We start from the raw sequence: 25,331 nt of genomic DNA, 5'->3' as shown, positions 1-25,331 counted from the left end.
AATGCTTGATGGAAGGATAGCAATATGTATGGGATAAACTGGTGTCCTAGATGTTAAATGGAGTGCAAACTTGTTTTCTTATTTCTACTGGCAGAGAAAAGGAATACTAAGCTCTTTGGAGCTTCCTCGTGAAGTAGGTTAGATCAGCCCTTCCCAAATTGGTGCTCCTCAATATGCTGGAGGTCAACTCATATTATTTCCTAAACAGCATAGCTATCCAATGTCAGGGGAAGACATTGCATCACCTTGTGGGCAATGCTTTAACTCCCCACAAACACATACTTAGATTAAAGCTGAAAAGATGCACTGGTGGGACTCAGTCTGCTCTTGGTTGCTGTACTGAATCCAGATGATAGTGGGATAGAGATGCAGTTATAGTTAAAACAGATTTACTAAAACCTATTTGTAATCAAGTAGTTTAATCAAGAGTCTAGTCTATTCTACTCTAACTAGGTATGGATTCAATCCATTACGAAGTAATGTCATCACCTCTTCATTTGCATATTGCTGTTCTTTCCCATTCCAAGTTTTGTTTCACGGTCATCTCTGACATTCCTTTGAGACTATTTTTTGAATAGCTGGCAACAAAGAATTTGATGAATGATGATTGATAATGGATGTTCAGTTATAAAAAGAGCAAAGAATTTTCTAGCAACCTAAAAGCTAAACCATATTATTGCTGCAAAAACTGTATGGAACCCACCTGACTTTATCAAATGCATAAAACATAACCCACTGATTTTAGGGCTAGATGAAATAGATACCTATGATACCTTGTGAAATAACACACGTGTTAATCTCTAAGGTGCTATAAAAATAAGGTTTACTTATGTTTTTAATATGTTAACAAGCACTGGCAGACCAATATGGTCTCATTCCTTTGGTGGATTATAATAGGATTTGTCTACAGCTAATGGGGTTCCACAGTCCATATAATGGAACAGAAGTAGGGAAATCAAGGTCATGGGGGCTTGGGCCTAGAGACAGATTTTCTTAGTTGCAGCTTTAACATTACAATAAGTTGACCCCAAGGTCAGGATGGTGTTCTGTTTAGAAAGACTGTCAAGATGGTCCTTTTCAATAGAGTCTTGGATCATAAGGTGTCACTTAACTGGGGACAGCTGCCTACAAGATGTCTTGCTATGTTGGTTTTATGCCTGTGGATTGTTGAGATATGTTTTTTTATGAGATACTATAATGGTGTGAAGTGATATCACAAGACCTTGTTTTATTGCTCTGATAGTTTTCATGGTTTTATGATTTTACTGAGTTGTGAGTTTATTTATTTATTAAACTTATGTGCTGCCTATCTCCCCCAGAGTTGCCTTGAGTCTTAGATGGAGGTGGTATACAAATGATTGAAATATATGAATGAAATAAATTTAGAAATTCCTGCTCAATGATGAAGCTCACTGGGTGAACTCGGACCACTCATTCTTTTTAATTTTTGCCTATCTCACAACATTGTTGTAAGGATAAAATGGGAAAAAGAAAGAACCAGATTCACTGTCATAAACAACCTGAAGGAATGTGAGAAATTAAATTAAATATACTTCTAAATTTTAATGCCTGATCAACTGAAGTTCATGTGTATGTTTTTTCAAAATGACTGTAGTATTAAAAACTACACAGTTATGCATCATCTGCTATTTCACAGCCTGACTCGACAAGAAGTAAATCCCACAATGTATTGGCATTAGAAACCTACGCCCACTCTCCATCTGATCAAAATTTCAAGTCAATCTGACATTATGTTCGTGTTTTCTGTGTTTGAGTAATCATTTATTATTTAAGAGAACACTTTACCAATTTGACATGAAATAATTACCCGTAGGAAATTCTGATCTCTGTGAATTACAGAAATCAAAGAAAAGGAGCAAAACATTTGAAGAAATTTAGCCTTCTATTTATGAAATATAACAATGATTAGGTTTGGTAGATCATTTCAATAGGGATATGATCCAGAACCCTTCTCTGGGAGGATAAATTATTTGGAACAGCTCTAACAGTAGCAATTAGAGAAAAGTTGGTGCTACATGGGAGAGGCAAGACTACATCTTACTCCTGATTGCTATCTAACTAGTCTTCTGGTCCAACTCTTGCTTAGGAACACAGAAAGCATTTTTACATTGAGCCAATTTTGTCAGGACTGACTGGCAGGTGCTCTCCAGTGCATAAAAGAGGAATCTTACCTAATTGGAGATGCTGGAAATGGAGGGCTTCTGCATGCAAATCAAGGTTTTACAGATTTAATTCAGAGGGTCTTTTCAGAGGGTCCCTTTCTAAGTTGGGAGTGAAAGAAGCCAGAGACTGGGCCAACATTAAGCGTACGTTTAGGCTGTATTTAGGGCAGGGGTGATGGACAATCTTTTGGTGACTGGGACTGAAATTAACATTTTTTGAGAGGATAAAGTTCAGGATTTTCTATTCTTTCTCCCAAAGTTTTAGGGGGAGATTTGGGGCCATTTCTTCTCCTGTTTTTTTTTTTTTAATCTAAGTAGCTTAAACTTACTTTACAGCTTAAAGTAAATTGTCAGATTTCAGACTTAAAAGGTGGAAAAACCATACTGTGAATTTTAGCAGTTATATTGTAGCTAGAAGAGAACAAAGGGGCATGAGCGTTTCAGGCAGCTATATGGCATCAGGTTGCCCAATGTCATTTAGGAGTACATGGAGCTAGAGATTTTTTTATTTTGGTGCTTGGCAAGTATACTTTGATTTGGTTAAAAGAGACTGAAAAGTATGATGTATTTGGAAAGCAGAGCCCAAAGAATTAACCTGGATTTTACTCTGCACTGCACATACTGGAAATCTTCCCTCGTACAAAGAATTGTTGGGAATCCTAAAGAACCTCAATACAGTAAGCGGGGTTGGCATATATTACCAAGAGGTAAACTGAAGTTATCCCTGCACAATAGAGATGCTAATCTCACAATGGGTTCAGCTTTATGGCATATTTTCTTAGATGGCTAATCTAGCTTTGCTATTGCTTCCCTCCTGAAATTGTAAAGAGGGTGACCCATTTCTCCACTAAAGTGTCAAGAGTTACTGAGATGGTACTAAGAAAGGACAGAAGAGAATTATGCCCTAAAGATCCTTTGAGCTCTTCAAAGATTATTGGAGAAGCCAACCTCTTTGCATGATAACAGCACAGCTGACAGCACCAGGATGCCATAAGTACCCCTACCTTTGTTTTTGAAAGATTTGCAATCATATATAGGTGAGGTATTTTATGTATTGGCAGAAACAATCATTTAGAGAATTGTTGGCTGCTCCTTAATGATCAGAAATAATTCTGGCCCCATTCTTCTGGCGGAATTATCAGTATTCTAACTCAAACTCATAAAGCAGGATTTCCCAACTGTTCTATTTCTGTTTTGCTCTCTTACAGCCATTGAAAATATTTCCTTTTTTGTTTGTTTAGCTTGGTGTGCCAGCCAGATTTGACTGTGGATGGGATGGAATTTCCTTCAGAAAGGTCTAGTTTGGGCTTTTTGGGAAAGTGAAGTTCTACCTTCTCTGTCAGCCCCAGACAGCTCAGGATCTTGAACTCCCTTACATGATTCTGCCTATTTTCACTTGCTGTCCTGTTTGTTTCAGCAACCATATTCTGTTAACCCTTCATCTTGTTCAAATTGCTCCTTATTTCTCTAAAGCCTTTGCTCAATCCTTTAGTTCAAAATCTTCAATGCTTTTAATTAAATTTGTTCATTCCTACTCCTTTTATCCTTAATATTTACATTCTTGGCTCTCCTTTGGTGTCTCTCCCCCCCCCCCCCCCATGAAAGTAAAAATGTAGATTATGAATTTTGTGAGGCAGGGACATAAGGAAGCCCAGATCCTATTAAGAGAGTTTTAAAGGAGACAGAAAGGAATGGTATAATTACAGAATTCCTTTTTGGTGAGTCTGAGCTACTTCCAGTACTGCCTTTCTTGGTTTTCTGGGCCAAGGAAGTTCCAAAGCGAAGTGTTTCATACACAGGGTCAACTTTATTGCCACAGGCTGAGGGGAAAAAGCAAAACATCAGTACATTTGAGAGATAAGGCAAGGCAAGTTCTTTCCATACACACTGCAAAATATCATGCATCATTCCATGATGGCAACTGGTTCTTTAAAAACAACAACAACGTTTGGCAGAGGATTAGATCTTGGAACACAGCCTCCAGACACCATCCCCATGCCCTAGCCTTGAGAAAAGCTGCTTATTGTTTGTGGAAGACATGTCATCACACCAGAGCCACTATCTGTTTTGTGGCTGGATCAAAAAGATCCCAGCAGAAAATGAAGCAAGACTGCCTATGCAAAGATTCTATGCTGAATGGAGAAGGAATCTGAGAGATTTGTAGGGCTCCACCTGGACCACTGCAAGACAACTCTGCCCATCTCACTGCAAGGTTCTGTGCCACCAAAGCCATTTCTCCTTTGACTGCTGGAGAGAACAGAGCTTCATCTAGTAGCCAATATTCCCTCCCTCCCTCTGCCTCCTGAATAGTGACCTTGCAGAAAGTATTCTGCAAGATCCCTATTTCTACTGGTAACTTCTGCCACATCTCACCAGCGCAATCCTTGCCTTTACTTTCTGGCCTGCCATTACTGGCCTTTTGGCTCCATGGCAGCAATGGCACAGCAAAGGCCCAGCCAGCCAGCATGCTGTAGCCATGCTGCCATTGTTGCCCCATGCTTTTGAAGGGCTCCATGGGTGGTGTATGGAATCAGTCAGTGACGGGGAGACAAGCAGGAAGGCAAGGAGTCTATGTTTTTGGTGGGGGTAGGACACTGGCAGGTAGAATCCTCTACCTTGCTCCTTGGTCCCTCAACAGTAACAGCAGAAACTGAGGACAGGAGGAATCCACACTGCAGGGGATGTGGGGAAGAGCCCTAAGACAAGTTGGTTAGTACAGTTAATAGGTTCTGGCTAGAATCTGGAAGACCTAATTTATATTATAATTCAGCCAGGAAGCTACCTGGGCGAACTGTAGATGACTAAACACTTTCATTTTTGCTATATATAGGCAGTTCATCCCCTGCTACTTATTTTTGACTTTCAGTGTCTGTGCTGTCTCCACTCACTAATCAAATGCAGTTGTAGTGTATCATGGTCTGACTGTGGATCCCCCCCACCCTCAAAGGTAATGGGACTGAATTAGAATCCCCCATCTATGTAGCTTGTAAAGAGGAAAAAAAAACTTTGGAATCATATCCCACTTTTGTTTATGCTGTTAACAGTCCCCCAACTCTGTGGCTTGGCGTGGGAATTTCCAGGTTCATGAACTCTGCATAACATGTAATTAGTGTTGCTGTTCCATCTGTTCCCCCCCCCCTTCTTTTTGAAGTTTTCCCGCTTCGACAAGGCTTGGACACCTCCAGGAAAGAAAGTGAGTGTCACAAATGAAAACACAGGAAAGTTCGTGTGGGCTGCTGAACACCAAGACTCACAGAATAGAAAAACAGAAACAATATAAAACAGAAAGTTAATGGGAGTTTACCAATTGGCATCACTTCTTTGATGCAGCCAAACTGCTCATGAATGAGGAGGGGAGAGCTGTAGTAACGACGAAAACCTTTGGGCTAGAAAGGAAGAGAAAGAAAATGAATGCATGACACACAGGAAACGGGAGTCAGGGAGACCTGGAAGCGGCAATTCTCATGTTTTCTCAGGTAGGTCCATAGGTGAAGAGCTTTCAGTTTAGGAAGAGATGGATTCCTGGCCTCCCGCAATTTGAACAATAGAAATTCTTATCTAGCAAAATACCCATAACCACAGGTTTACATTGCAAATGAATATTTGAATAAAACCATTGAAATAATACAGATGGCATATGCACAATAAAGTGCTGCAAAGGAACTCAGATGGTGCTTCCCTGGAGAGGAGCTTGCAAAAGACTTTTGCTCTGATTCAGAAGTAAGACAGGAAACCAGTTTTGCTTTACTGCTGAACCTAGGGCAGAGTCCACTATTTGGGTGGCCCTTAGTCAAGGTAGCCTCAACTGCTCCTCCTAGCTGGTGTCACTAGTTGTAGGGTTCCAGCTAGTATCTGCCTTTTGACAAATCTCTGGATTTGGAGAATCGGCAAACTGTCCAGAAACAGAGTGTAAGACAAGAAGAGCACACTGCTTCTCTTCTTCAGCCTTGTCATTGCTTGCAAACTGAGCAGAGGATGGAAATAGTCAGAGGCACACAAAGGAAGACCCAGAAGACTGTAGAAGTCAGCAATCCTTGCAGAAACGTGGGCCCTGGCCATCAGCCAAGTGTTCTGATCTCTAATGCCAACCCTGCCCTCACATTGTACAAAAAGAAAGCACTCAACATTATCTTTGTCTACAGGCACCAATGCTTCTTAAACACAACAGATTAGGAATGATTTCTGCCGCCTCTGAGTAATGCAAGTATATGCCTTTAACTCAGCTAAATCAAGATGACTGGAGGGATCTGTTGGATTACATCTCTTATTAAGCCTTATTTGCAGGTTTATTCAATAGTTATATTGGCTTACCAGTTTGCCCATGCACCGTTGCTGTCCAGTGCTCTCTGCACATTTGTGGTGAATGCTCAGCTTGCATGCCTTACAGCGTAATCCATGTTTAGCATTTGTCCCTGTCAAAGGCACAGATACAATCAATAGTTTCCATGCACTCACCAAATGACATGGCATACAAACTCAAATGAGTTTCAACTTTCCGACACTGCACAAACTTCCAGTCTTATTCCAGGTGTGTGGAATCCGTTTCATTTTTTCAGATGATGAAGTGAGTTTGTTTTAGTGACATTTGGGGAAAACACTGTTTATCTGTAGATAATAATTGTACCTCAAATAAAGGACAGAGCAGAACTGCACATGTAAATGGCTTATTTAGTTAATATTATTTTTACCCTTTAAAAATAGAAATGTGTAAAACATTGCAAGGGCCCGGCCGGTGTGTGAGAGAAACCCTGGCTGCACCGGCACGAAACAAGGCAGCGTAAAAGGAGGCCCCAACGGGTACAGTAGTGTGTGGTGTGGTGGGCATGATGGTGGGCAGGGCCAGGTGGGCAGGGATGGGCAGCAGGAGTAGCTGGTGGCAGCAGGTAGGCAGGAGGCCAAAAGGCAGTTGTAAATGCGGGCGGGCTTGAATGTTGTTCATGTGATTGCTGAGGCACTGCAACAGCTGAAATTTTGAGGAGTGGTTGTAAGTCCTTTTGTTCAGCGCCATCATAACTTCGAACTGTTGCTGAACAAATGCATATTAAGTGAGGATTACCTGTAGTTCATTATGTGAATAGCGTGGAAATGGCAGATCTAGTCCCGGCTCTCCCCTATTGTAGATATTTACAGAAATGCTTCCCTGAAAGATTTTTGCCAGCCACGTTATAGTGCTGATAAAGTTTAATCTGCAGATTTAGCAGTGGGTCCTGGTTGGTAAAGGGGAGAAATGGCAGATCTAGCCCTGGCTCTCCCCTATTGTAGATATTTACAGAAATGCTTCCCTGAAAGATTTTTGTCAGCCACATTGTAGTGTTGATAAAGTTTAATCTGCAGATTTAGCAGTGGGTCCTGGTTGGTAAAGGGGAGAATGCCAGCTCCAAACCCTCAACATTTTATAGACAAACCCACTCACATAGCTGGAATCTGTGGCAGGACAAGAGCTATTGTAGACCACTGTCTTCTCACTGAATTCAACGGGAGGAAGATGGCTTTCTTAGCTTCCTGCCGTATGTTTTCCTGTAACCCCCACCCCCTTAGTTTCCCTAGTGGCATAATGAACTACAGGTAATCCTCACTTAATATGCATTTGTTCAGCATCAGTTCGAAGTTATGATGGCGCTGAACAAAAGGACTTACAACCACTCCTCAAGCCTGAGGAGATCAAACATCCTGCATGTATAACTTTGGTCAGATTAGGCTACTGTCCCTCTGCCCTAGTATTGCCTATTACGGCTGGCAGTTGGACTCCAGGATTTCAGGTATAAGACTTTTCTATTCCTGCAGCATCACATTTAAAGTGGAGATTCCAGAGACTGGATATGCACTCTGCCATTGAGCTATATGAATAAATGACTGACTGAATAACTTATATCACTCTGCCAAAATTCAGCAGTAAAAGGGCAATTTTGTGGGGCGGAATTATCACTGTTAATATATGATTTAAATGCTGCCGTTCTACCCACAGGGCACTCAAGATGCCTCATAACCTAAAATAAAATACAAGTTTTGGATTGTCTGTGCCCACTGCCCCATGAAAGAAAAGTCGACAATTTCATCTCCACACACTCCAGCGATGTTACCTGCATCGCCACTATGATCTATACATTCCTTGAGGCCTGAAATGATTTAAGAAAAAGGAGGAAAAAAATTATCCAACCCTTTTTTCCAGCATGTAGTAGCCCATCTCCATTCCCTGAGCGTGAACCAATAAAGTGAAAGAAGGTGTGGGAACTTGCTTAGTAGTGGACTTGAAATAATTCTGTGCCTTAGCCCCTGGTACTCTCTAGAGTTATATATCCGATGTGTGAAGATGTCAAGTCAATCTCCACTCTGCAAATGGGCTGTTTCAGCTGGATTCTCCTTATTAATCTATAGGAGATCTCCTTGATCCCCACAGACATTCATATATACTACAGGACAAATTCACCACTCGATACCACTCAACATTACCATTATGCTAGGAAAAGCTTCTCCTCTTCAGTTCCTACCTGTCAGGCACAACTGCTCTATTTGGCAAGATTGGTTATGAAAATAGGCTTGTGTAATAAAAAAGAATTCTGCAACTGAAAAATTTCAGCTTAATCCATTTTGCATAATGGAGAGAACACTGCTTTGATCATCTAGCATGCGCTTTATGTCAGTTGTCTACTCTAAAAATGATCCATGCCACCCTGTTAAAATATTCTAATTCTACCCATGCTCCAAACGTCCAGATATTCAAAGAATTGATTAGAGTTCTGAGTAGTCAGCTGTTGATTTCATCAGCTGAGAGAGTAATGCTGCACAACACAATGAGAGATTACTTAAGGGTGGATGGGAGGATCATTACTAAAATAAAAATATGCTTAACTGCTAGTAGCTTAATGCTTAATTCCAAAATATGTATTTATGTTCCATGCACAATGCATGGCAATGTCCCTGCATTTTCCTGGATTACGGTACTATCATGGAAAGAAGGCAGACTGTCCAGCACATGGAGGAACTTTCAGCACCTTCCCTCTCTTGGCTATTATTAAAGAAGGAACAGAGGTAGGTTGTGTGATTCTTAGATTAATTTCCCCATGTTCTGAGACCAAGTTTCATATGCCTCAAATGAGATAGTAAAGCTGTATTGTATGTGACTGGTGCTGGAATATCCTTGACTGAACGTCGCTCCAGACAAAACAACATTCCCAATGTAAAAAGAGCCTGTTAAAGAGAAATGTTTCTGTCTCATCTTCTTCATAATATGCTGGTTTTCTAAGTGCAAGATTTCCCATCTTTCATGGGAAAGCAATCATTCAAACTCATAAACCTCTCACTTGTAGTTTGAAGTAGTATACTCTAGAAACAGAATTACTACTATTTCTGCTATATTATTGTAAGAAGAGCCCTAAGATGTCAACCCAAAGATCTTGATAGTACAGCTTACTTTTTCTGTAACAGAACATGAATACAACAGCTCCTTTCTTCTGACAAATCCTAGCAAATAATATCAAGATAATGCTGCATTTAATACAGAAGATAATATTATAGCCATCACACTATATAGCTATGGATATCATTTCCTTCTATGTTATTGTCTTGTCTCCTTTAAAAACAAGTTGGTCACCACCTAGTGGTAATGAACTCCTACTATTTAACTATGTACTAGGAAGAAGCTGTAATTTCATCTGCCCTGAATTCCCTGCCTTTCAGTTCAGTAGATGACCTTGATTATGGTGTGATAGAGTTTGGAGAAACACCTTAGCATCTCCACATCATCATAATTTTGTATGTTACAACTCTCATTTATTTGCTTTTTATCAAGAAGCTCTAAACGTTACCATCTTTTTCATAGCAAAATTCCTCCAGACATTGCAAACTAAACCAAACCCTGCATAGAAAATCAAAAACCTCTTACTTCTGATGACTGTTCTTTTTATTTAGAAACACTTAGACAATCTCTCAGCCTGCTTACTTGTGGCTGCACGTCTCTTTCAGATCTATAGTGAAAGGTGAAGGTAGAAAGGACCAACAGATCATGCATTTATCTGTTTCCGCTGCCCCTCTACATGACTCAAATAATTAGTTTTCTCTTTCAAAAGCGAGAGAGAGCATGTATGTAGAGCCATGTGAGGAGTTGTATGATCTTTCCAATAACTATGTATAGGATTGGGGAGGGGCACTTTTTTCCATTCATCTTTCTGCATGCATCTACAGCAAACTGAAATTATGCCAAAATGATGATATATGTGTGGTAATGTGAGATACAAATCCTGCCCTTATGTATTCGTGTCCTGGCATTTGATGCAAGAACATAAGTTTTGTTTTTAGCATCATAATGCATGTTTAATCACTCTTCCCTCCTTGCCACTGTCCCACAGATGTCCATGCATCTCTCCCAAAACTATTCAGCATGTGCAAAATAAAATAATAGAAGGGCTTTAAATTATTCTTGATTTTTGACGCTAAGTTACACCTCTGCCACCCTCCCTGATTACAGAACAGATCAATATAGTGGCTTACAGTTGAATCAATTATCATAAGAAAAAAAGCAGCATATCTACTCCTTTTTTTATGTGGTTCCTTTGGATTTATGCTTGAGTGTGCCTTTTTCTTTCTTTCTTTCTTTTAAATAAGTTGCAAAGTGGCCTGGGGGATTATAGTGAGATTCTGGGTGTATGCTATCTAACTAATCACTTTCTACCCCTTCATACTTTTTTTGTTCTTGACAATCAAACATGCAGAACCACGCTATTCAAAAAATTCATTTTGGAACTGAAGATCTTTCATGGATGAAAGATTACTTGGGCCTCTTCAAAACTATCAACTTATATGCAGAGATGTAGGCTAGTAAATTTTCCACTTCAGCCAAGTGGAAACTTGACAGTTTCAAAGTTGTATGATCTTTTATTGTCTATTTCAAAAATTATTTCCAACATCCCAATAAAAGTAATTCTGCACACATCAAAGTTTTTAGTTTTACTAACCATACTGTCCAAACCTCATGCAGCAGACTTTTTTCTGCATCAAGTAAAGTAGCATAAATACTGGTACAGACTGTGGATGCTGAGATGAATTGCTAACTGGAATCCTACTCACTTGCACAGGATTTTCTGATTAAAAAATGTCCAGAAAACTCACATTTCTGCTTATATGTACCAACACATACATTTACAGCATGCTGTACACACAAACTTGTGCAAACATGCCTTTTGCTTGAAAGCCAGTATCCCTAGCTTCCTTTACGGAAAACAGATCTGTCTAAATGCTACCAGTAAGCTTCAAGCCATTCTACAAAATGAATCCCAACAGGAAAAACTCTTTATTTTTCTGTTATTGAATTTCATTTGCTACCTGTGGGGACATTTGGAACAGTTTCAGAGAGAGGTTTGTCATCACAGATGCACAGTGGGTTCTAAAGAGAGTCTTTGCAAACCGAGGTGAAATCTCTTTTAGCCACTGATTTTTTTTCTTAAATGCATAATCTGAAATATACATTTTGCTAAGTATCATTCCAGCTTCTCCAAAGGGAAGCAAATTATTTTCTGGTGAATCATGTAATTTTTATTATATTATATTCTCTTATCTTAAAAAAAAAAAGAGTAACATCTCATGTATTTTAGCAAAAACAAAAATAGTCACTGTATATTCTATTTTCCTGATTTTTAGCAGCCTGAGCTAAAATCATAGGCCAATGCAAGGCTGAAGTTAGATCTTTGTATTTATATTTGGTAACAGTAATGATCAGACAGGAGAATTTAGAGTGTATTTTACATTAGGAGAAAGGAAAAATGTACAATAGGGTTTTTTTCCCCTTCCCTCTGACTGAAAAACTACAAAAATGTTGGTGATACAAATCAAGACAGACTTCTAGGTATAAGGATTCCTGTCAAAAATCTATCAGGATTAATTCCTACTGAACACAGTGGGTCCTTTTTAAAGCATAAACTGAAATGCAAATACATAAATGTCTCTGTTAGAACTGAAGTAGATTTAACAACAACAAATTAACAGTAATAGTAAGAATAACAATAATGCTTTTGGCCAAATAAAAAGTGCTACTATGAAGTGGCTGGTTCTCTTAGCCATGCTTATTACTTTGACATGAGGTGATACTGTGCATCTGTGAAATCACCATGGCAGATATGACCACCCAAAATAACTTTTGAAAATGAGATCATAAGGACCTTGATTATAGTCACGTAAAACACTACATAGCACCAGGGTGGGGTCCTGCTTAAAGTGTTGGACTGGCACTGGGGAAACCCAGCTTCAAGTCTACTTCAGCCATGGAAGCTTACTATGTGACTTTGGGTCAGTCACTCTCTCTCAGCCCAACCTACCTTAAAAGCATAGGAGCTGTGGGAAAAATGGGAGGAGGGAGAGCTATGCATGTCACCTTGAGCTCCTAAATGTAAAATGGGATATAAATCAAACAAGCAAACAAATCATGGTTCACCAAATTGGGTGAACCTTCTGAAGTAGTTGCCAAAACAAGACTGAGGTAGGTGGTAGGTAGGTAGGTAGGTAGGTAGGCAGATAGATAGACAGATAGAGCCTTCATTATGGTAACTGACTAGTGAAGATAATTATATAACAACATCAACTAAAAGATCCCGTGCATGGAACAGCAATTCAGATTACAGGGGCGCACATCCACAGAAGACCTGACATGATTGCTCATGCATTTAGGGATATGTGCGTTTACTTGTCTCCTGGGAAAAGGAAATAGCTTTCTGCTATGGGAAGCATATCTATCTATCTGGAGAACTTAAAGCTTGATATCTTAGAGGTGTTTCCTAAAACCGTTGGGAGGACACTGTGGACAAGTAATTCATTTTATTACTGCAGACACTTCTCTTCTATGCTCTGATCTTGGCAGGATCTTCTGTGCGATGTGAAGGCATCAAGTGCCTCAGAGATTTACCGAGAAGCTCTGTAATTCAGTTCAGAACATTTTTGGGTGCTAAACTGGTGCTTTCCAGATATGTTGGGCTTGAACTCATATAATTCCCAGCTAACTGAGAATTTTTAGAAACCTAGTCCAACACAAAAGTAGAACTTTGGTATTGCTAACATTAGCATAATGATGGTTTTGAAAGATAATGTGTCATGAAATGATTCTATTTATACTAACACATTAAATCTTTTTCTTTAAAAAAAACTTGATTGAGATAGTTGACTGAACTGAATTCTTCTGGCCTACATATATCATTATGACTCAAGTCCAACTATGACTACAGCTACTGCAGTAAATAGCTCAGGCAAAGTTTAGATCACAGAATACTGGATTATTTTAATTGAAATTTGCAACTCCTAAATGAAACATTTGAAATCATATAGGAAACTCCTAAATTTCTCTTCCCTGTTTTTGGAAGAGGGCAAGACAGCAAGCTACTTTCTTTCTGTAATCTTGTGCTTAATGAAAGCAAATCTCTGACATATCCCTGGTTTAGCTTCCCACCTTTCTCACCTTTAAAGAAAGGGACATATGTTTGCAACCTGATGTTTAAACTGTTTTCGTGAAAGTCCCTCTAAATGAAACTTGTAGTACAGCTGAAAAATCTGGTACAATGAGTGATACAAGCAGTGTCCTTATCAACTAGAAATAGAAGTCATTAATTCACCATAACAGGATTATTAGATCTAGAAGGAAGATTATACAATATGGAAGTAATTCAGGTAACCTAACTGCTATCATGATTTCCCCTAGAGGGGCAGAGGAAATTATTTATTTGTTTGAACCAAAACTCAAATATTAATTCAGAATGTTCATAACAATCCAGCAACCAGTAGAACATTTAAAGCCAGTGTGTCTAAGATTAACCGGGGTAAAATGACTTTTTTCTGTGTTTGTGCCTTAACACATTTACTGTTTAATGTGTTAAGGCACAAACACAGAAAAAAGTCATTTTACCCCGGTTAATCTTAGACACACTGGCTTTAAATGTTCTAAATGCTACCACATTTTAGTGCAGTTTCACAGAGGAAAAGCAGAACACCAAAAGAAACCGCTATATATAGTTTTGTTTCTTACCAGTGCTCTGAATAAAGTCAAAGATGACATTTCCTAAGTGCCTCTGAATGTATCTTAATAAGTTGTTGCTGGTATGGTATTACATAAAGGCCAGGAGTGAGAGGCCCCAATTCAAATGTCATCTCTGCAAGAAGCTCACGTGGTAGTCTCAGGCAATCCACAACGTGGACAGTATCTGTGTTCCCTCTGCAATATGGGAATGGCAACAAAGCTGGCTTATCTATTAAAGAGGGTTTCGGTATACCCAATCAAAGGGTATACTGTGCTGGGTGACCCGAATCAACTGAGCCATTCAAGACTAAAAAATCTCGACTGGTCAAAGATGACATCATGTGTAGCCCCTGTAAATTAGCCACAGAATCTTTTGACTGGTGAAATAATAAGGGAGCTGCCCAGAGTTGCTGAGAGTTGGGTTGCAATACAAGTTTTAATAACAACAACAACAACAACAACAACAATAGTCAAAAGAAAGCAAAGATAGTAAAAAGAAAGCAAATATAGTACCAATAGTTATAGGTGTCTTAGGTGCAATCCAAAGACATCTGGAGCACCACTTGAAACCATCAGCATTTACAAAATCACCATCAGCCAATTGCAAAAGGCAGCTTTACTTGGAACAGCTTACATCCTGCAACAATACCTTTAACACCATCAAATCACTACGTCTGCTTATCCCAGGTCCTTGGGAAGGACTCGATAGGTGGATAAAAATGCCAAATCCAGTCTAAACATCTGGCTGATTGTGCGACCAACCATAATAGTAGCCAATTGCAAAAGGCAGCTTTACTTGGAACAGCTTATATCCTGTGACTTTAACACCATCAAACAACATCTGCCTATCCCAGTTCCTTGGGAAGGGTTCAACAGGTGGATAAAAATGCCAAATCCAGTCTAAACATCTGGCTGACTGTGCGAATAATAATAATAATAATAATAATAATAGCAGCAGCAAACTCACTTATTAAATAAGTCCAGACTCAGTGGAGGAAATACCATCGAGGCAATTAACACCTGGGCAATTCCAGTCATTAGATACACAGCTGGAATAGTGGACTGGACTCAAGCTGAACTACACGCCCTGCATAGGAAGACCATAAAAATAATAACAATGAATTATGCCCTTCATCCACGCAGCGATGTTGACAGACTCTACTTACCAAGGAACATAGGTGGGCATGTTGCAAGTACACTAGACAGTTGAAGAAGAAAAAAGGGCACTGGAAGAATATCTGAAGGATAGTGAAGAAGATGCACTGAAGCTAGTACACCATGAAGACTTACTGAATACTGAAGAGCCCAAGCTGGCCTACAAGAAAGACCAAATGAAGAATAGAAAAGAGACATGGCAAGGCAAAGTATTACATGGCCAGTACACAAAGAAAAAACTAGCAGGTAAAGCAGATAACTACAAGACCTGGCAATGGCTAAAAGCAGGAAAGTTGATGAAAGAGACAGAGGGGCTAATTTTGGCTGCACAAGACCAAGTTTAAGAACAAATGCATACAAAGCCAGAATTGAGAGGACAGCAACAGACAGCAAATGCCGCCTTTGCAAAGAAGCTGAAGAAACAGTGGATCACCTGGTTAGTTGCTGCAAGAAGATTGCACAGACTGATTACAAACTACGGCATGACAAAGTAGCAACAACGGTGCATTGGAATATCTGCAAAAAATACCATTTGCCTGCAAGCAAGAACTGGTGGGACCACAAAAGAGACAAAGGAATAGAAAATGAAGAAGCTAAAATGCTCTGGGAATTTAGAATTCAAACAGACAAGCACCTGCCACATAATACCCCAGACTTAACAATTATTGATAAGGCAGACAAAAAAGTCTGGATAGTGGACACTGCAATACCCAGAGACAGGAGAACAGAAGAGAAAGAACTGGAGAAACTCATAAAGTACAAAGACCCGCAAATAGAAATAGAACTACTGTGGCAAAAGAAAGCAAAGATAGTACCAATAGCAACAGGCACCTTGGGTGCAATTTCAAAACATCTGGAGTACCACTTGAAGACCATCTCCATTGACAAAATCACCATCAGTCAATTGCAGTTTGGCAGCTTTACTTGGAACAGCTTACATCCTGCAATAGTACCTTTAGCACCATCAAACAACAACGTCTGCCTATCTCAGGTCCTTGGGAAGGACTCGATAGGTGGGTAAAAATGCCAAATCTAGTCTAAACATCTGGTTGACTATGTGTCCAATGATAACAACAGCAGCAACAGGGAAACCTGGTATACAACTCATAATCATTAAGTACAATTCTAGCATTGCAATGCCTGCTACTATCAGATGGGCATTTTAGTATTATCTGTGCCATACGATGGATATAATTTTTTTAGTTATACCACACTTCATTCATCATGACATGAATGCATAGAGAGGGAGCTGGCTTATCACATGGGGCTAATTCATGAACTGCTGACATGTCTGGGCTATGGCTAGCTTAGCACCCTTGAAATGTGCTACGTAAGACCAACTACTGTGAATTTAGAGATTATTTTCCTTGCAGCTGTTATGCCAGAGTACTGTTTCCATCCTTTATGGCTGCAATTTGATTTGCTAGTGGCATTTGTAAAAAGCCACATGAACCTTATTAGTGCAATTTATTCTGTAACTGGACTGAGGGTTCTAAATAGCTTGGCCTAGATGAGATGGAGATGACCATGACGATGATGTTGATGATGCCATTTTTCATACTAGAACACTGTGCAAACTACACCTTCCCTGTGCAACCCTTGTCCATGGGGAATCCTGAAAACTACTGTATTAGTACTGGATGAACTCTTGGGCAGTTCCCAGTTAAATCAGATCTCAATTAAAGATTCCAGTTAGATCAGATCAAAGGTCTAACTAAGTCAGCAACCTGTTTCCCAGGAACTTGTGGAAATCCATAACAAGGACATGGAAGTGATAGTATTCTCTCGCTGATCTTTTTCAGCATATACTTTTGAAGTGGAAGGAAACCCAGGGCCATTTTATAAGCTAACTAAGCTTACACAACATTTCACGGCAGTACATTTCCATAATTTATTATGTGCAGCACATTAAAACTACATTAGTGGCTACTTTTTCTCTCAGGATAACAATAATAATAAAGTAGTAACAGTAGCGGTAGTATAAGAGTAAATATGGCCTCCTTGTGCCATCAAAGTCCTTGAGCTCCATCTGAGAGCAATTATTCCACACAGGCAATGCTCCCTCTAAGCTGTGCACATGCACAGCTGTGCAGCAGCCACTGCATGCCCATGTACAAGACTCCGTGTCCTGATAAAGCTGGCCAGAAAGTTGTGAACAGAAACAGGCAAGTCAATGGGCAAGTCAATGAGGAAAGGGATGCTGATGGGAATCAAGGACCTCTGGGTGCACCAGGATGCATCTTCTTCCTGTTGGAACTGGAATCTGAAAGTGCTCCACCTTGTGTGCAACTGGGCCTTTGAAGTTTTTCTCTTTGATTTGCATGGGACTGACTGCCAGTTCAATAGGGCCAGGCCTAGAGGGAGAATCCAGTAATCTTCCTTTGCTTGTGATTCCAGAAATTTGGAGACTGGAAAGAAATAACTGGGGTAAAGCTACCCAGGCAATATTGTCTCAGCCCAAGATTGCCCAGGCCAACCCAACTGCTGCTCAGAAGACATCATGACTTTCCCTGGCTTAGAAGAACATTGCACACGGATTTGCAGTGTTTTGAGGCTATTAATAGAGGTTTTCTGAGCTGAAAGAGCAAGTGGAGTTTTACGTTCATTACAATGGGAATCACAGCTGAAGGTGAATCTTCAGGAGTTCTCAGAGAGCAATGAATAGCATGATCTGACAATGGTTTCATACAGATTGCTCTGTAGCTAAGATTCTGTATGAGGCCCTTTTGTTAATCTAGTGTTGTAGGAGGCATTCTAAACTATCAACATGGCTGTGACAGCGAGTCTATGGCAAGCAGCAATAGTTTATAAGGAATGAAGATCTATTGTATCACTAAGGCAATGTTTATAGAAATAGCTCCTGGTGGTTGTGTGGCAAAAATCAATAAATCTCACATGCTTTCAATAAAAAAAGAAAGGAGTTAGTTTAAAGTGTGAACCTGGACTCTTTTGATAAGAAGCTTGCAACAATATGAAAGGTTGCAACTATTGTCAGAAGAAGAAATCGAAGTACTTAGAAGGAAAAGCAGTATCTTCTCCCTGGTCTTTAATTGAAAGTTTTAATGGTATCTGCTGATGATGGTTATTTTAAAATTGTCTTTTAGTGGAACTGGCATTAGATGCTGATGAACATTTTAAAACAGGGTTTTAATTGAAGTGCTGTCTGCTCTGGTAGGTATTTTAAAATTGAATTGAATTGAAATGAATTTTGATTAAGTTTTGATACTTAAAATGATATTAAAATTGTTTTACTGTTTTAATTCTGTAAGTTGTTATGGAAAGACTATGGTCTTGACAATTAGCTAAGATGCAGATTAAGAGATGGTAAAAGAGTAGCTATTAATCTGTAATAGCAACAATAAAAGGCTTATAGCACATTAAACAGCTTACAATTTTTTTGTGGCCAACATCTTTGAAAGATGAATTTATGGTAGCAGGAAAGCAGAGGAAAGAAGGGGTGAGAGGTAGACATGGATTCTTACAGAGAGCCACTAAGATCTTCCTAACTAAACTAACTTCAAATTCTAAACCATCATAGGTGAATCAACATGGACACCACATACTACACTTACAAACTGTAACAGTCCTAGTATCATCACCAGCATTCTTGGCCAGAAACTGGAGATCACTCTCCAAGGTAATGTTTATTGGGGCCCACCAACAATTTTGATGCCTGTCAAGACTTCTGCTCCACCGCACTGTTAAAAAAATGTTGACCAGCATCTATTTTAAACCCTAAATACTACAGAAAACCTTGGGCACTGCAATTTGAAAAAATCAAAGTGATGTTGAGTATGTTTACTCTGGAAAAGAGACAGCAGGTAGGCATGATAGCTGTCTTCAAGTATTGGAAGGACTGGCTTGTAGAAGACTGGGCATAGTTCAGAGTTGTTCCAGAAGTCTGGACAAGAAAGAATTTTAAGCTACAAGGAATCAGATTTTAGTTCAACACAGAAAACATTTCATAATTGTAAGAGCTCAGGAGATGGTGGATTCTTCTTTGACAGAGGTGTTTAAACAGAGGCTGGATGACCTTCTGTATGGAATGATGATGATTTAACAATGGATCCCTGCAGGGGGTTGGAGTAGATGTTCTCCAACTCCAACTACTGCCACAGGGAGCCCAGAGACAGTATCCTACCAAGCGTTCCCTTAATCCTGAGTCAAGTTGCAAAAGTGAAAATGTGAGCAGCCTGAAAGCAGATATAAGATTGCTTAAAAAAAATTGAGCAAGACTTTTTTCCCCGATTCTATTTTTATTAGCTACCATCCAGATGTATCTCTGAGGTTTTGATAAATATATTTTTAAAATCCCTGGTGGAAATAGCTGAATGTATTACTGCATGCAGACATACTAGAAACAAGAATAAAATTAGAACTTATTTCCTAGGGACATAGATTTGGAACAATTGTTTTTAAAGGAAACATGAATAGTGAGAGTCCTTCTCAGGACTGTGTTCTTAAAAATAATAGTAATAGTAATACTATTAATAATAAAAGCAAATACTTTCCCACAGTCAATACATTCTATTCTACTTCAGGTTTGGCATGGCTAAGTAACACTTTCAATGATAGACAACTTTGCAGCCTGCCTACAGCAAAAGCCCTACTTTAATTTGTATGCAAATACTTTACTATTGTTTACATACTAAAGGAGGGAAGACATATGGTCAGGATTTCATGTGCATGTGAGAGTACATACAAACCCACGCTCACAAATGAAAAGGCATTGAAAAAAGAGATACTGGGCACAATTAACGTGATACTAAAGTAGCAAATACCTTATTAATAAAAATATAAGACCAGTAGGCTATACCTGGCTTCCTACTAGCCAGCAATGAGAGCTGGGCTAGTGTACTGCAGTTCACATTCTTAAAAACTTATGAATAATGGAAAAAGAGATTCTCCTTAAGCTCAAGGTGATCAAACTGAGAGGCAGGGATACAGGTCATCTTAGGGGGGGCAGGATAGAAGCAGACAGCTAATGAAGCAGATGGAATCTTCTCAGCTTGGCAAGAAGACATAATGAATGGGTTCACATTTTATTCTAAGCCATGGTTTGCTTACCTGTGATCTGTGGAATAAATCCCCACTAACTGGATTCACAAAACATGTTAAGCTATAAACCATAGTTTACAAACTACAACAACTGGCATCACACAGCACACAAAGCCAAATCCTAAGAAACCATATAATTGCATTATGTGATGTATGAAACATGCCCTTGTTTCTTGAACTTCTACTTCAAGTCCTTGTTGGTATGAATTGCACTGGGCATCCATGGTATCTTCTAGGATTTTTTAAACAGCAAGCACCCAAGATCACATGGTGCAGCCCTCTCCTTAGCCTCTAGCAAATGTTTCAAGGAGTACAGAGTGATGATGAAGCAGACCAAAGGCCCGTCTAGCCCAGAATTCAGTTTTCTATAGAGGTCAAACTAAGCCCGCCTTGTTGCTATCTATGGAAAAAAACACATTCAGAGAATTCCAATATTCAAACTTGATTTGAAAAAAGGGAGCTTAGGAGAACTGCTGCATTACATTTAGTAGTGTTTCTCTGTGTGCAAAATTTTAGGAAACAGAGTAGCTAAATTTTAAAATAGGACATTGGCCCTGTAGCTTGAATTGCTACATAGAAGAGGAAATGAAAAGTTTGTAGTATGTCAGGCACTGATGAGCAAAGCACTTTCTGTTGAAATTTCCACACAGGAATCCTTTCGTTTTCTGACTTAACAGAATCCTAATGCTAATATCTAAATCAGTGTTTCTCAACCTTGGCAACTTTAAGATGTGTGGATTTCCAGAATTCCCCAGCCAGCAATCAGAGACAGAAAGTAAAATAAGAGCTGAAGGAAGATTTGAGTTCCCAACATTTAAGGGCTGTTGCAGTACGACACATAGTTGCATATCTGGCGTTGCTTTCCATGTTGTAGTTTGGGAAATAAAGGCTAACTGTATTTCTTAAAATTAAGCCCAAAATGTAACTTATGCAAAGAATAAAATGGCTAGTTGAAGTAGGGTCAAGAGACTATTCATTTACAAAGCAATCTCTCTCTTTTATTTTCTATTCATTCCATTCATTTAACCGCTTTTGAATATGTTTATGCTCATGCTGAACTTACTAATTCATCTGAGTTCATACTTTTATGGATCCTTGCATCTGACACAGATGAAAGACCTGGCATGCAAAGAATGTGTGGAAAATTAAGATGTTTTCCATCTAAGTCACTACAGGAAACGGAGTTCAAGAATAGCAGGATTAATTAATTTATTTATCCCAGTTTAAAGCACTAGAAAGTTGGTATGTGGTTTTGGTAAGGGTATGTGTGTAATACAGTGGAGAAAGAAGAACAGAGTCTTGCTATTGGTAGTGTTGTCCTTAATTAGTATGTTCTCATAGAATCACACCTCCTGCCTGCCTGCCTGCCTCATTTTTAATGTAAATTAACATGTTATTTCAAGGTTGAATGGAAAAATATGACAGTCAAACCAGAAAAAAACCTGAGACTTGATTGTTGGAACTGATAATCAGAATACTTCTTTTACCCACTTTACATTCCATTCATGCTATATATTAATAGCTTATAAATAAATAAAATGAAAGCTAGATTTTTGCTTTCTAACAAACTGGAAAAGAAGGTCAGGAAGGAGAGAAATTCTAAAAATTACAAAGGTTCTGTAGTTTGGAAGGAGTTTTGAGTTTCCACTTCATAATGAAGGCATGTTTATTTTAAATTCACCTATTCCAATTCTGGGAAAAAGGGAGAAATAACAGTCTGAGTTACTCAGCATCTATTCCATTAAGCACTACAAAAGGAATTATTTCACTCCTTGGTGGAGTATTATTATAGAGATACTCTTAACTAGGGTAAATTACACACTTAGCAACTGCATTCATGCAACATGCTAAGTTTGGAATGATAAGCTTGCTTAGTTTTTTGTGGCTTAATGTGTTGTGTGAACCCAGACCATGCAGTTACTTATGATTCAACACATTGTGCAAACTCAGATAATGGGTTATGTTAGTAATAATGCACTAGTATGTTGTGTGAACACTGCTGTTTTCTTCTGATAGACTTTCTGAAAACAAGTAGTGCATGAAACTAGGCCACGGGCTGTATGTGGCAAAAGAGCTATAAGCTGCCACTCCTTTTGTAAACATGCAGGAAACTATCATACATCCTTCAATATTTCCCCTGGCCCTCCCAATTCTTTAGTGACTCCAGGCTGTTCCTTGTGTAAAACCACTTAATCAGGCAATATGAGTCTACGGCTGGAAGATACAGGACATAAATAGACTGACACATATGTGCAGCCAGTATCCACTTTGCCATTGGCACAGAAAAGATGCAGCAGAGGTTTTGATCACCACAATAAAGAGTTTTTTCTGGAACCAGGCTTCCTGCCCCACCCATGGAGAGTAAAGTTTGCAATTTCTACGGCCCTGAGGCTTACATGAATAGTACCACTGAGAAGTCTTCCAAACACATCTACTGAAGGAAGCATTTCTTACAATTAGTGTTAATTACAGCTTGACTACCTGCATTACGGTATCTCTCTCCTAGCTTCCTGCTGGCTACTATTTAAGCATGTTTCCATCATTACCACTATACCTCCTTTGCTTCTTACATACAGAAACCTGGGAAACTAACCCTAGGTTCTAGAAACTTGGCTCTTAGAATGTCTAAATATAGCAGTTATAAGTAGAAATGTTTAGTTCTGGTAAACGCAGTGATTCTCAGAGGATCACTTTTTATGCACAACAACATAAAGAGATGATAGCAAATTTTGCAGATAGTTTGAATATATATTAAGCAAATGCAAGAAATCCATCTAAGTGCCTTTGATCACACCCTCTAGAAAGGCCACTTTGTAATAACAGAAATAAAAAGTGCTCACAGAAATGTCAAATCTTTCTTACCAACAATCATATGGTTGCAGATATCACAGAAAGTGGGCTTTTTGAAGATGTGTTCCTGGAAAATGTGAGTCTTGTTGTCTTCTGGTTGGAGATGGGTTTTGGTTGGAGTAGAGTGTTGACTTTCAGAATTAGGGAGCTGCCCTGTTCTAGAGCTGATTTCCGATAGCAAATCTACTTGCAACTTCATGTCACTATTTGTCCGTTGAAAAAAGTTGTCTGCGCTTTTACTCCGCAAACTTTTGGTCTTGAAAGAAAGCGATCGCTTCAATTTCTGGAGCTGCAAATAAATTAACAATAACATTTTTTTCCCCAAAAGGCAGAATTCAGAATACATGGCATGTAACCATAATATGCAATTCCCGTTAACGCTTATTGTTAATGTTCAGGCAATTTCAAATAATTGGAATTTTAATACAGTCCAGGCACATTCAGCAACTACTCCAAACCCACGGTAGGGCCAATCTTGCTTATTTATTTATTTTTTAAATAGGAGCTTTCAGACGTCACAAGATGTTAACGCAGGCTGGGTGAAAGAAATTAAAGTCAATCGGAGAACCCTATACACTTTCTGATTCAATTCTAGACCAATATGCTATTTATACAATTATATATCAGCATCTCATTTATATTAGTCCACATATTTGCTTTGTCTAGTGGCATATAATCAGGCAGACCTGGCTCCAAGTTCTGAAGGGCCTTGGCATGTTAATCTCATTGGCTTCCACACTTACTTGATATGGGAAAAGGGGCTGCCTGCTTGCCTATGGCTAATGGTGGGGTGGCAGCATGAGCTCTGCTGTAGTTCCAGCTGTGCTGAAACTCTGAAGGTACCCAGCCTCCTTCCCCCAGGCTTGTTTACTCTTGCTTGGGCCTGCTGCCAATTCAAACACTTGGCCTCAAAGCAGGCAGGAGCTGGGGGGAGGAACACCGGGGGAAACTAGCCACGGAGGTAGTAGAACACTCAGCCTAGCAATGGGGAAGAGGGCACAAGAGGGGGCTTCTCATTTGTTGTGGGGCAAAAAAGGAGGCCAGTAAGACTACTGGCAAGGTTAGAGGGCATCAATCTTGCCTAGTCTAGGTCACTCACAGAGAAATATGTATTTGAGGCTTCCCTATTTCAAATCCTATTTTGTTCCAGTAAAGTCTGCAATGGTCACTTGCACACTTGCCTCAAACTCAAGCACCTAACTAGTGCACAGACTGTGGAGGCTTGTGAGCTATACTCAACCTTTGGATGGCATGCTGGGGACTGCACTCCAAAACCGAGTGGGACCAAGGCAGGAAGGTCATCTGATTTAATTAAACTGAAATTTAATTCAAATTAAGGTAATTAAATACAGTTACTGCATTTACTCCCCATGTAACCATCCCCCTTCAACATGTATGAGAACATTCTGTGTCCGAATTAGCCTGGTCAGTCATCTTCGGACACACCACATCTAGTCTGAACGTGATAAAACAACAAAAAATGGTCTTGAAGTCTTCATCAATGATGAGGGATGAACAACCACCATTCCCCTTCTATTGATTTAAATATTACAATTGTTGGCAACTTTTGGAAGAGCTTTGAAGAACCAAAAGGCTGCATCCAGACCTGAAGATTCAGGGTTGCACCTATAAACTAGAGGCTATAATGAAACTTCTATACAGCTCCCTCCCTGCTAACTCAGTGCTACTGCTTGGCTAACCCCTTCCACTCCCCCAGTTCCAGCTAACTGTCACAATGTGCAGGTAGACTTTTCACAAATAAATTATGTTTAAGTTGAATGAGGCATTACTGTACTTTCTGAGCTTCTCTGGTGTCCCATTATGTTTTCCAAGAACATGCAGAGTTTGTCTGCGGCAACCAGGGTCTATTGTTTATACTGGATTACAAAATATTTATAGAGTACGAGGTAGCAATTGGAACTGATCATAGCCATGAATGTACGGGAGTGAGAACATATTCTTTGGAAAAAACAGCTGAAGAACTGTTGGCCTTCCTAATAACAGATTTAACATAGTTGTCTTTGAACGTCTGCTAAGTCCTTTCCTTTTCCCTCCTCTCACATTTGATTTGAAATGCACCTCTGTATGCGTTT

At 39.4% G+C, this 25,331-nt stretch overlaps 1 protein-coding gene across 2 annotated transcripts in view; it reads right to left on the bottom strand.

The window, feature by feature from the left end:
* STAC (SH3 and cysteine rich domain) overlaps positions 1 to 25,331 on the bottom strand; it is a 69,258-nt gene that overhangs the window by 19,542 nt on the left and 24,385 nt on the right. For both annotated transcript variants that reach the window (XM_088150954.1, XM_088150955.1), the window contains exons 2-5: positions 23,251 to 23,527; positions 6,495 to 6,595; positions 5,488 to 5,569; positions 3,888 to 4,003 (exon numbers count right to left, since the gene is read on the bottom strand). In XM_088150954.1, coding sequence (XP_088007080.1) covers positions 3,888 to 4,003; positions 5,488 to 5,569; positions 6,495 to 6,595; positions 23,251 to 23,527 — 576 coding nt within the window. The remainder of the gene's footprint in view (positions 1 to 3,887; positions 4,004 to 5,487; positions 5,570 to 6,494; positions 6,596 to 23,250; positions 23,528 to 25,331) is intronic.

This window comes from Python bivittatus, unplaced genomic scaffold, assembly GCF_059951505.1.
Source record: "Python bivittatus isolate LINGU-HERP-01145 unplaced genomic scaffold, Pbiv_v1 ctg000610_np1212, whole genome shotgun sequence".
Taxonomy (NCBI): domain Eukaryota; kingdom Metazoa; phylum Chordata; class Lepidosauria; order Squamata; family Pythonidae; genus Python; species Python bivittatus.
This window is presented reverse-complemented; position numbering and strand designations above follow the sequence as displayed.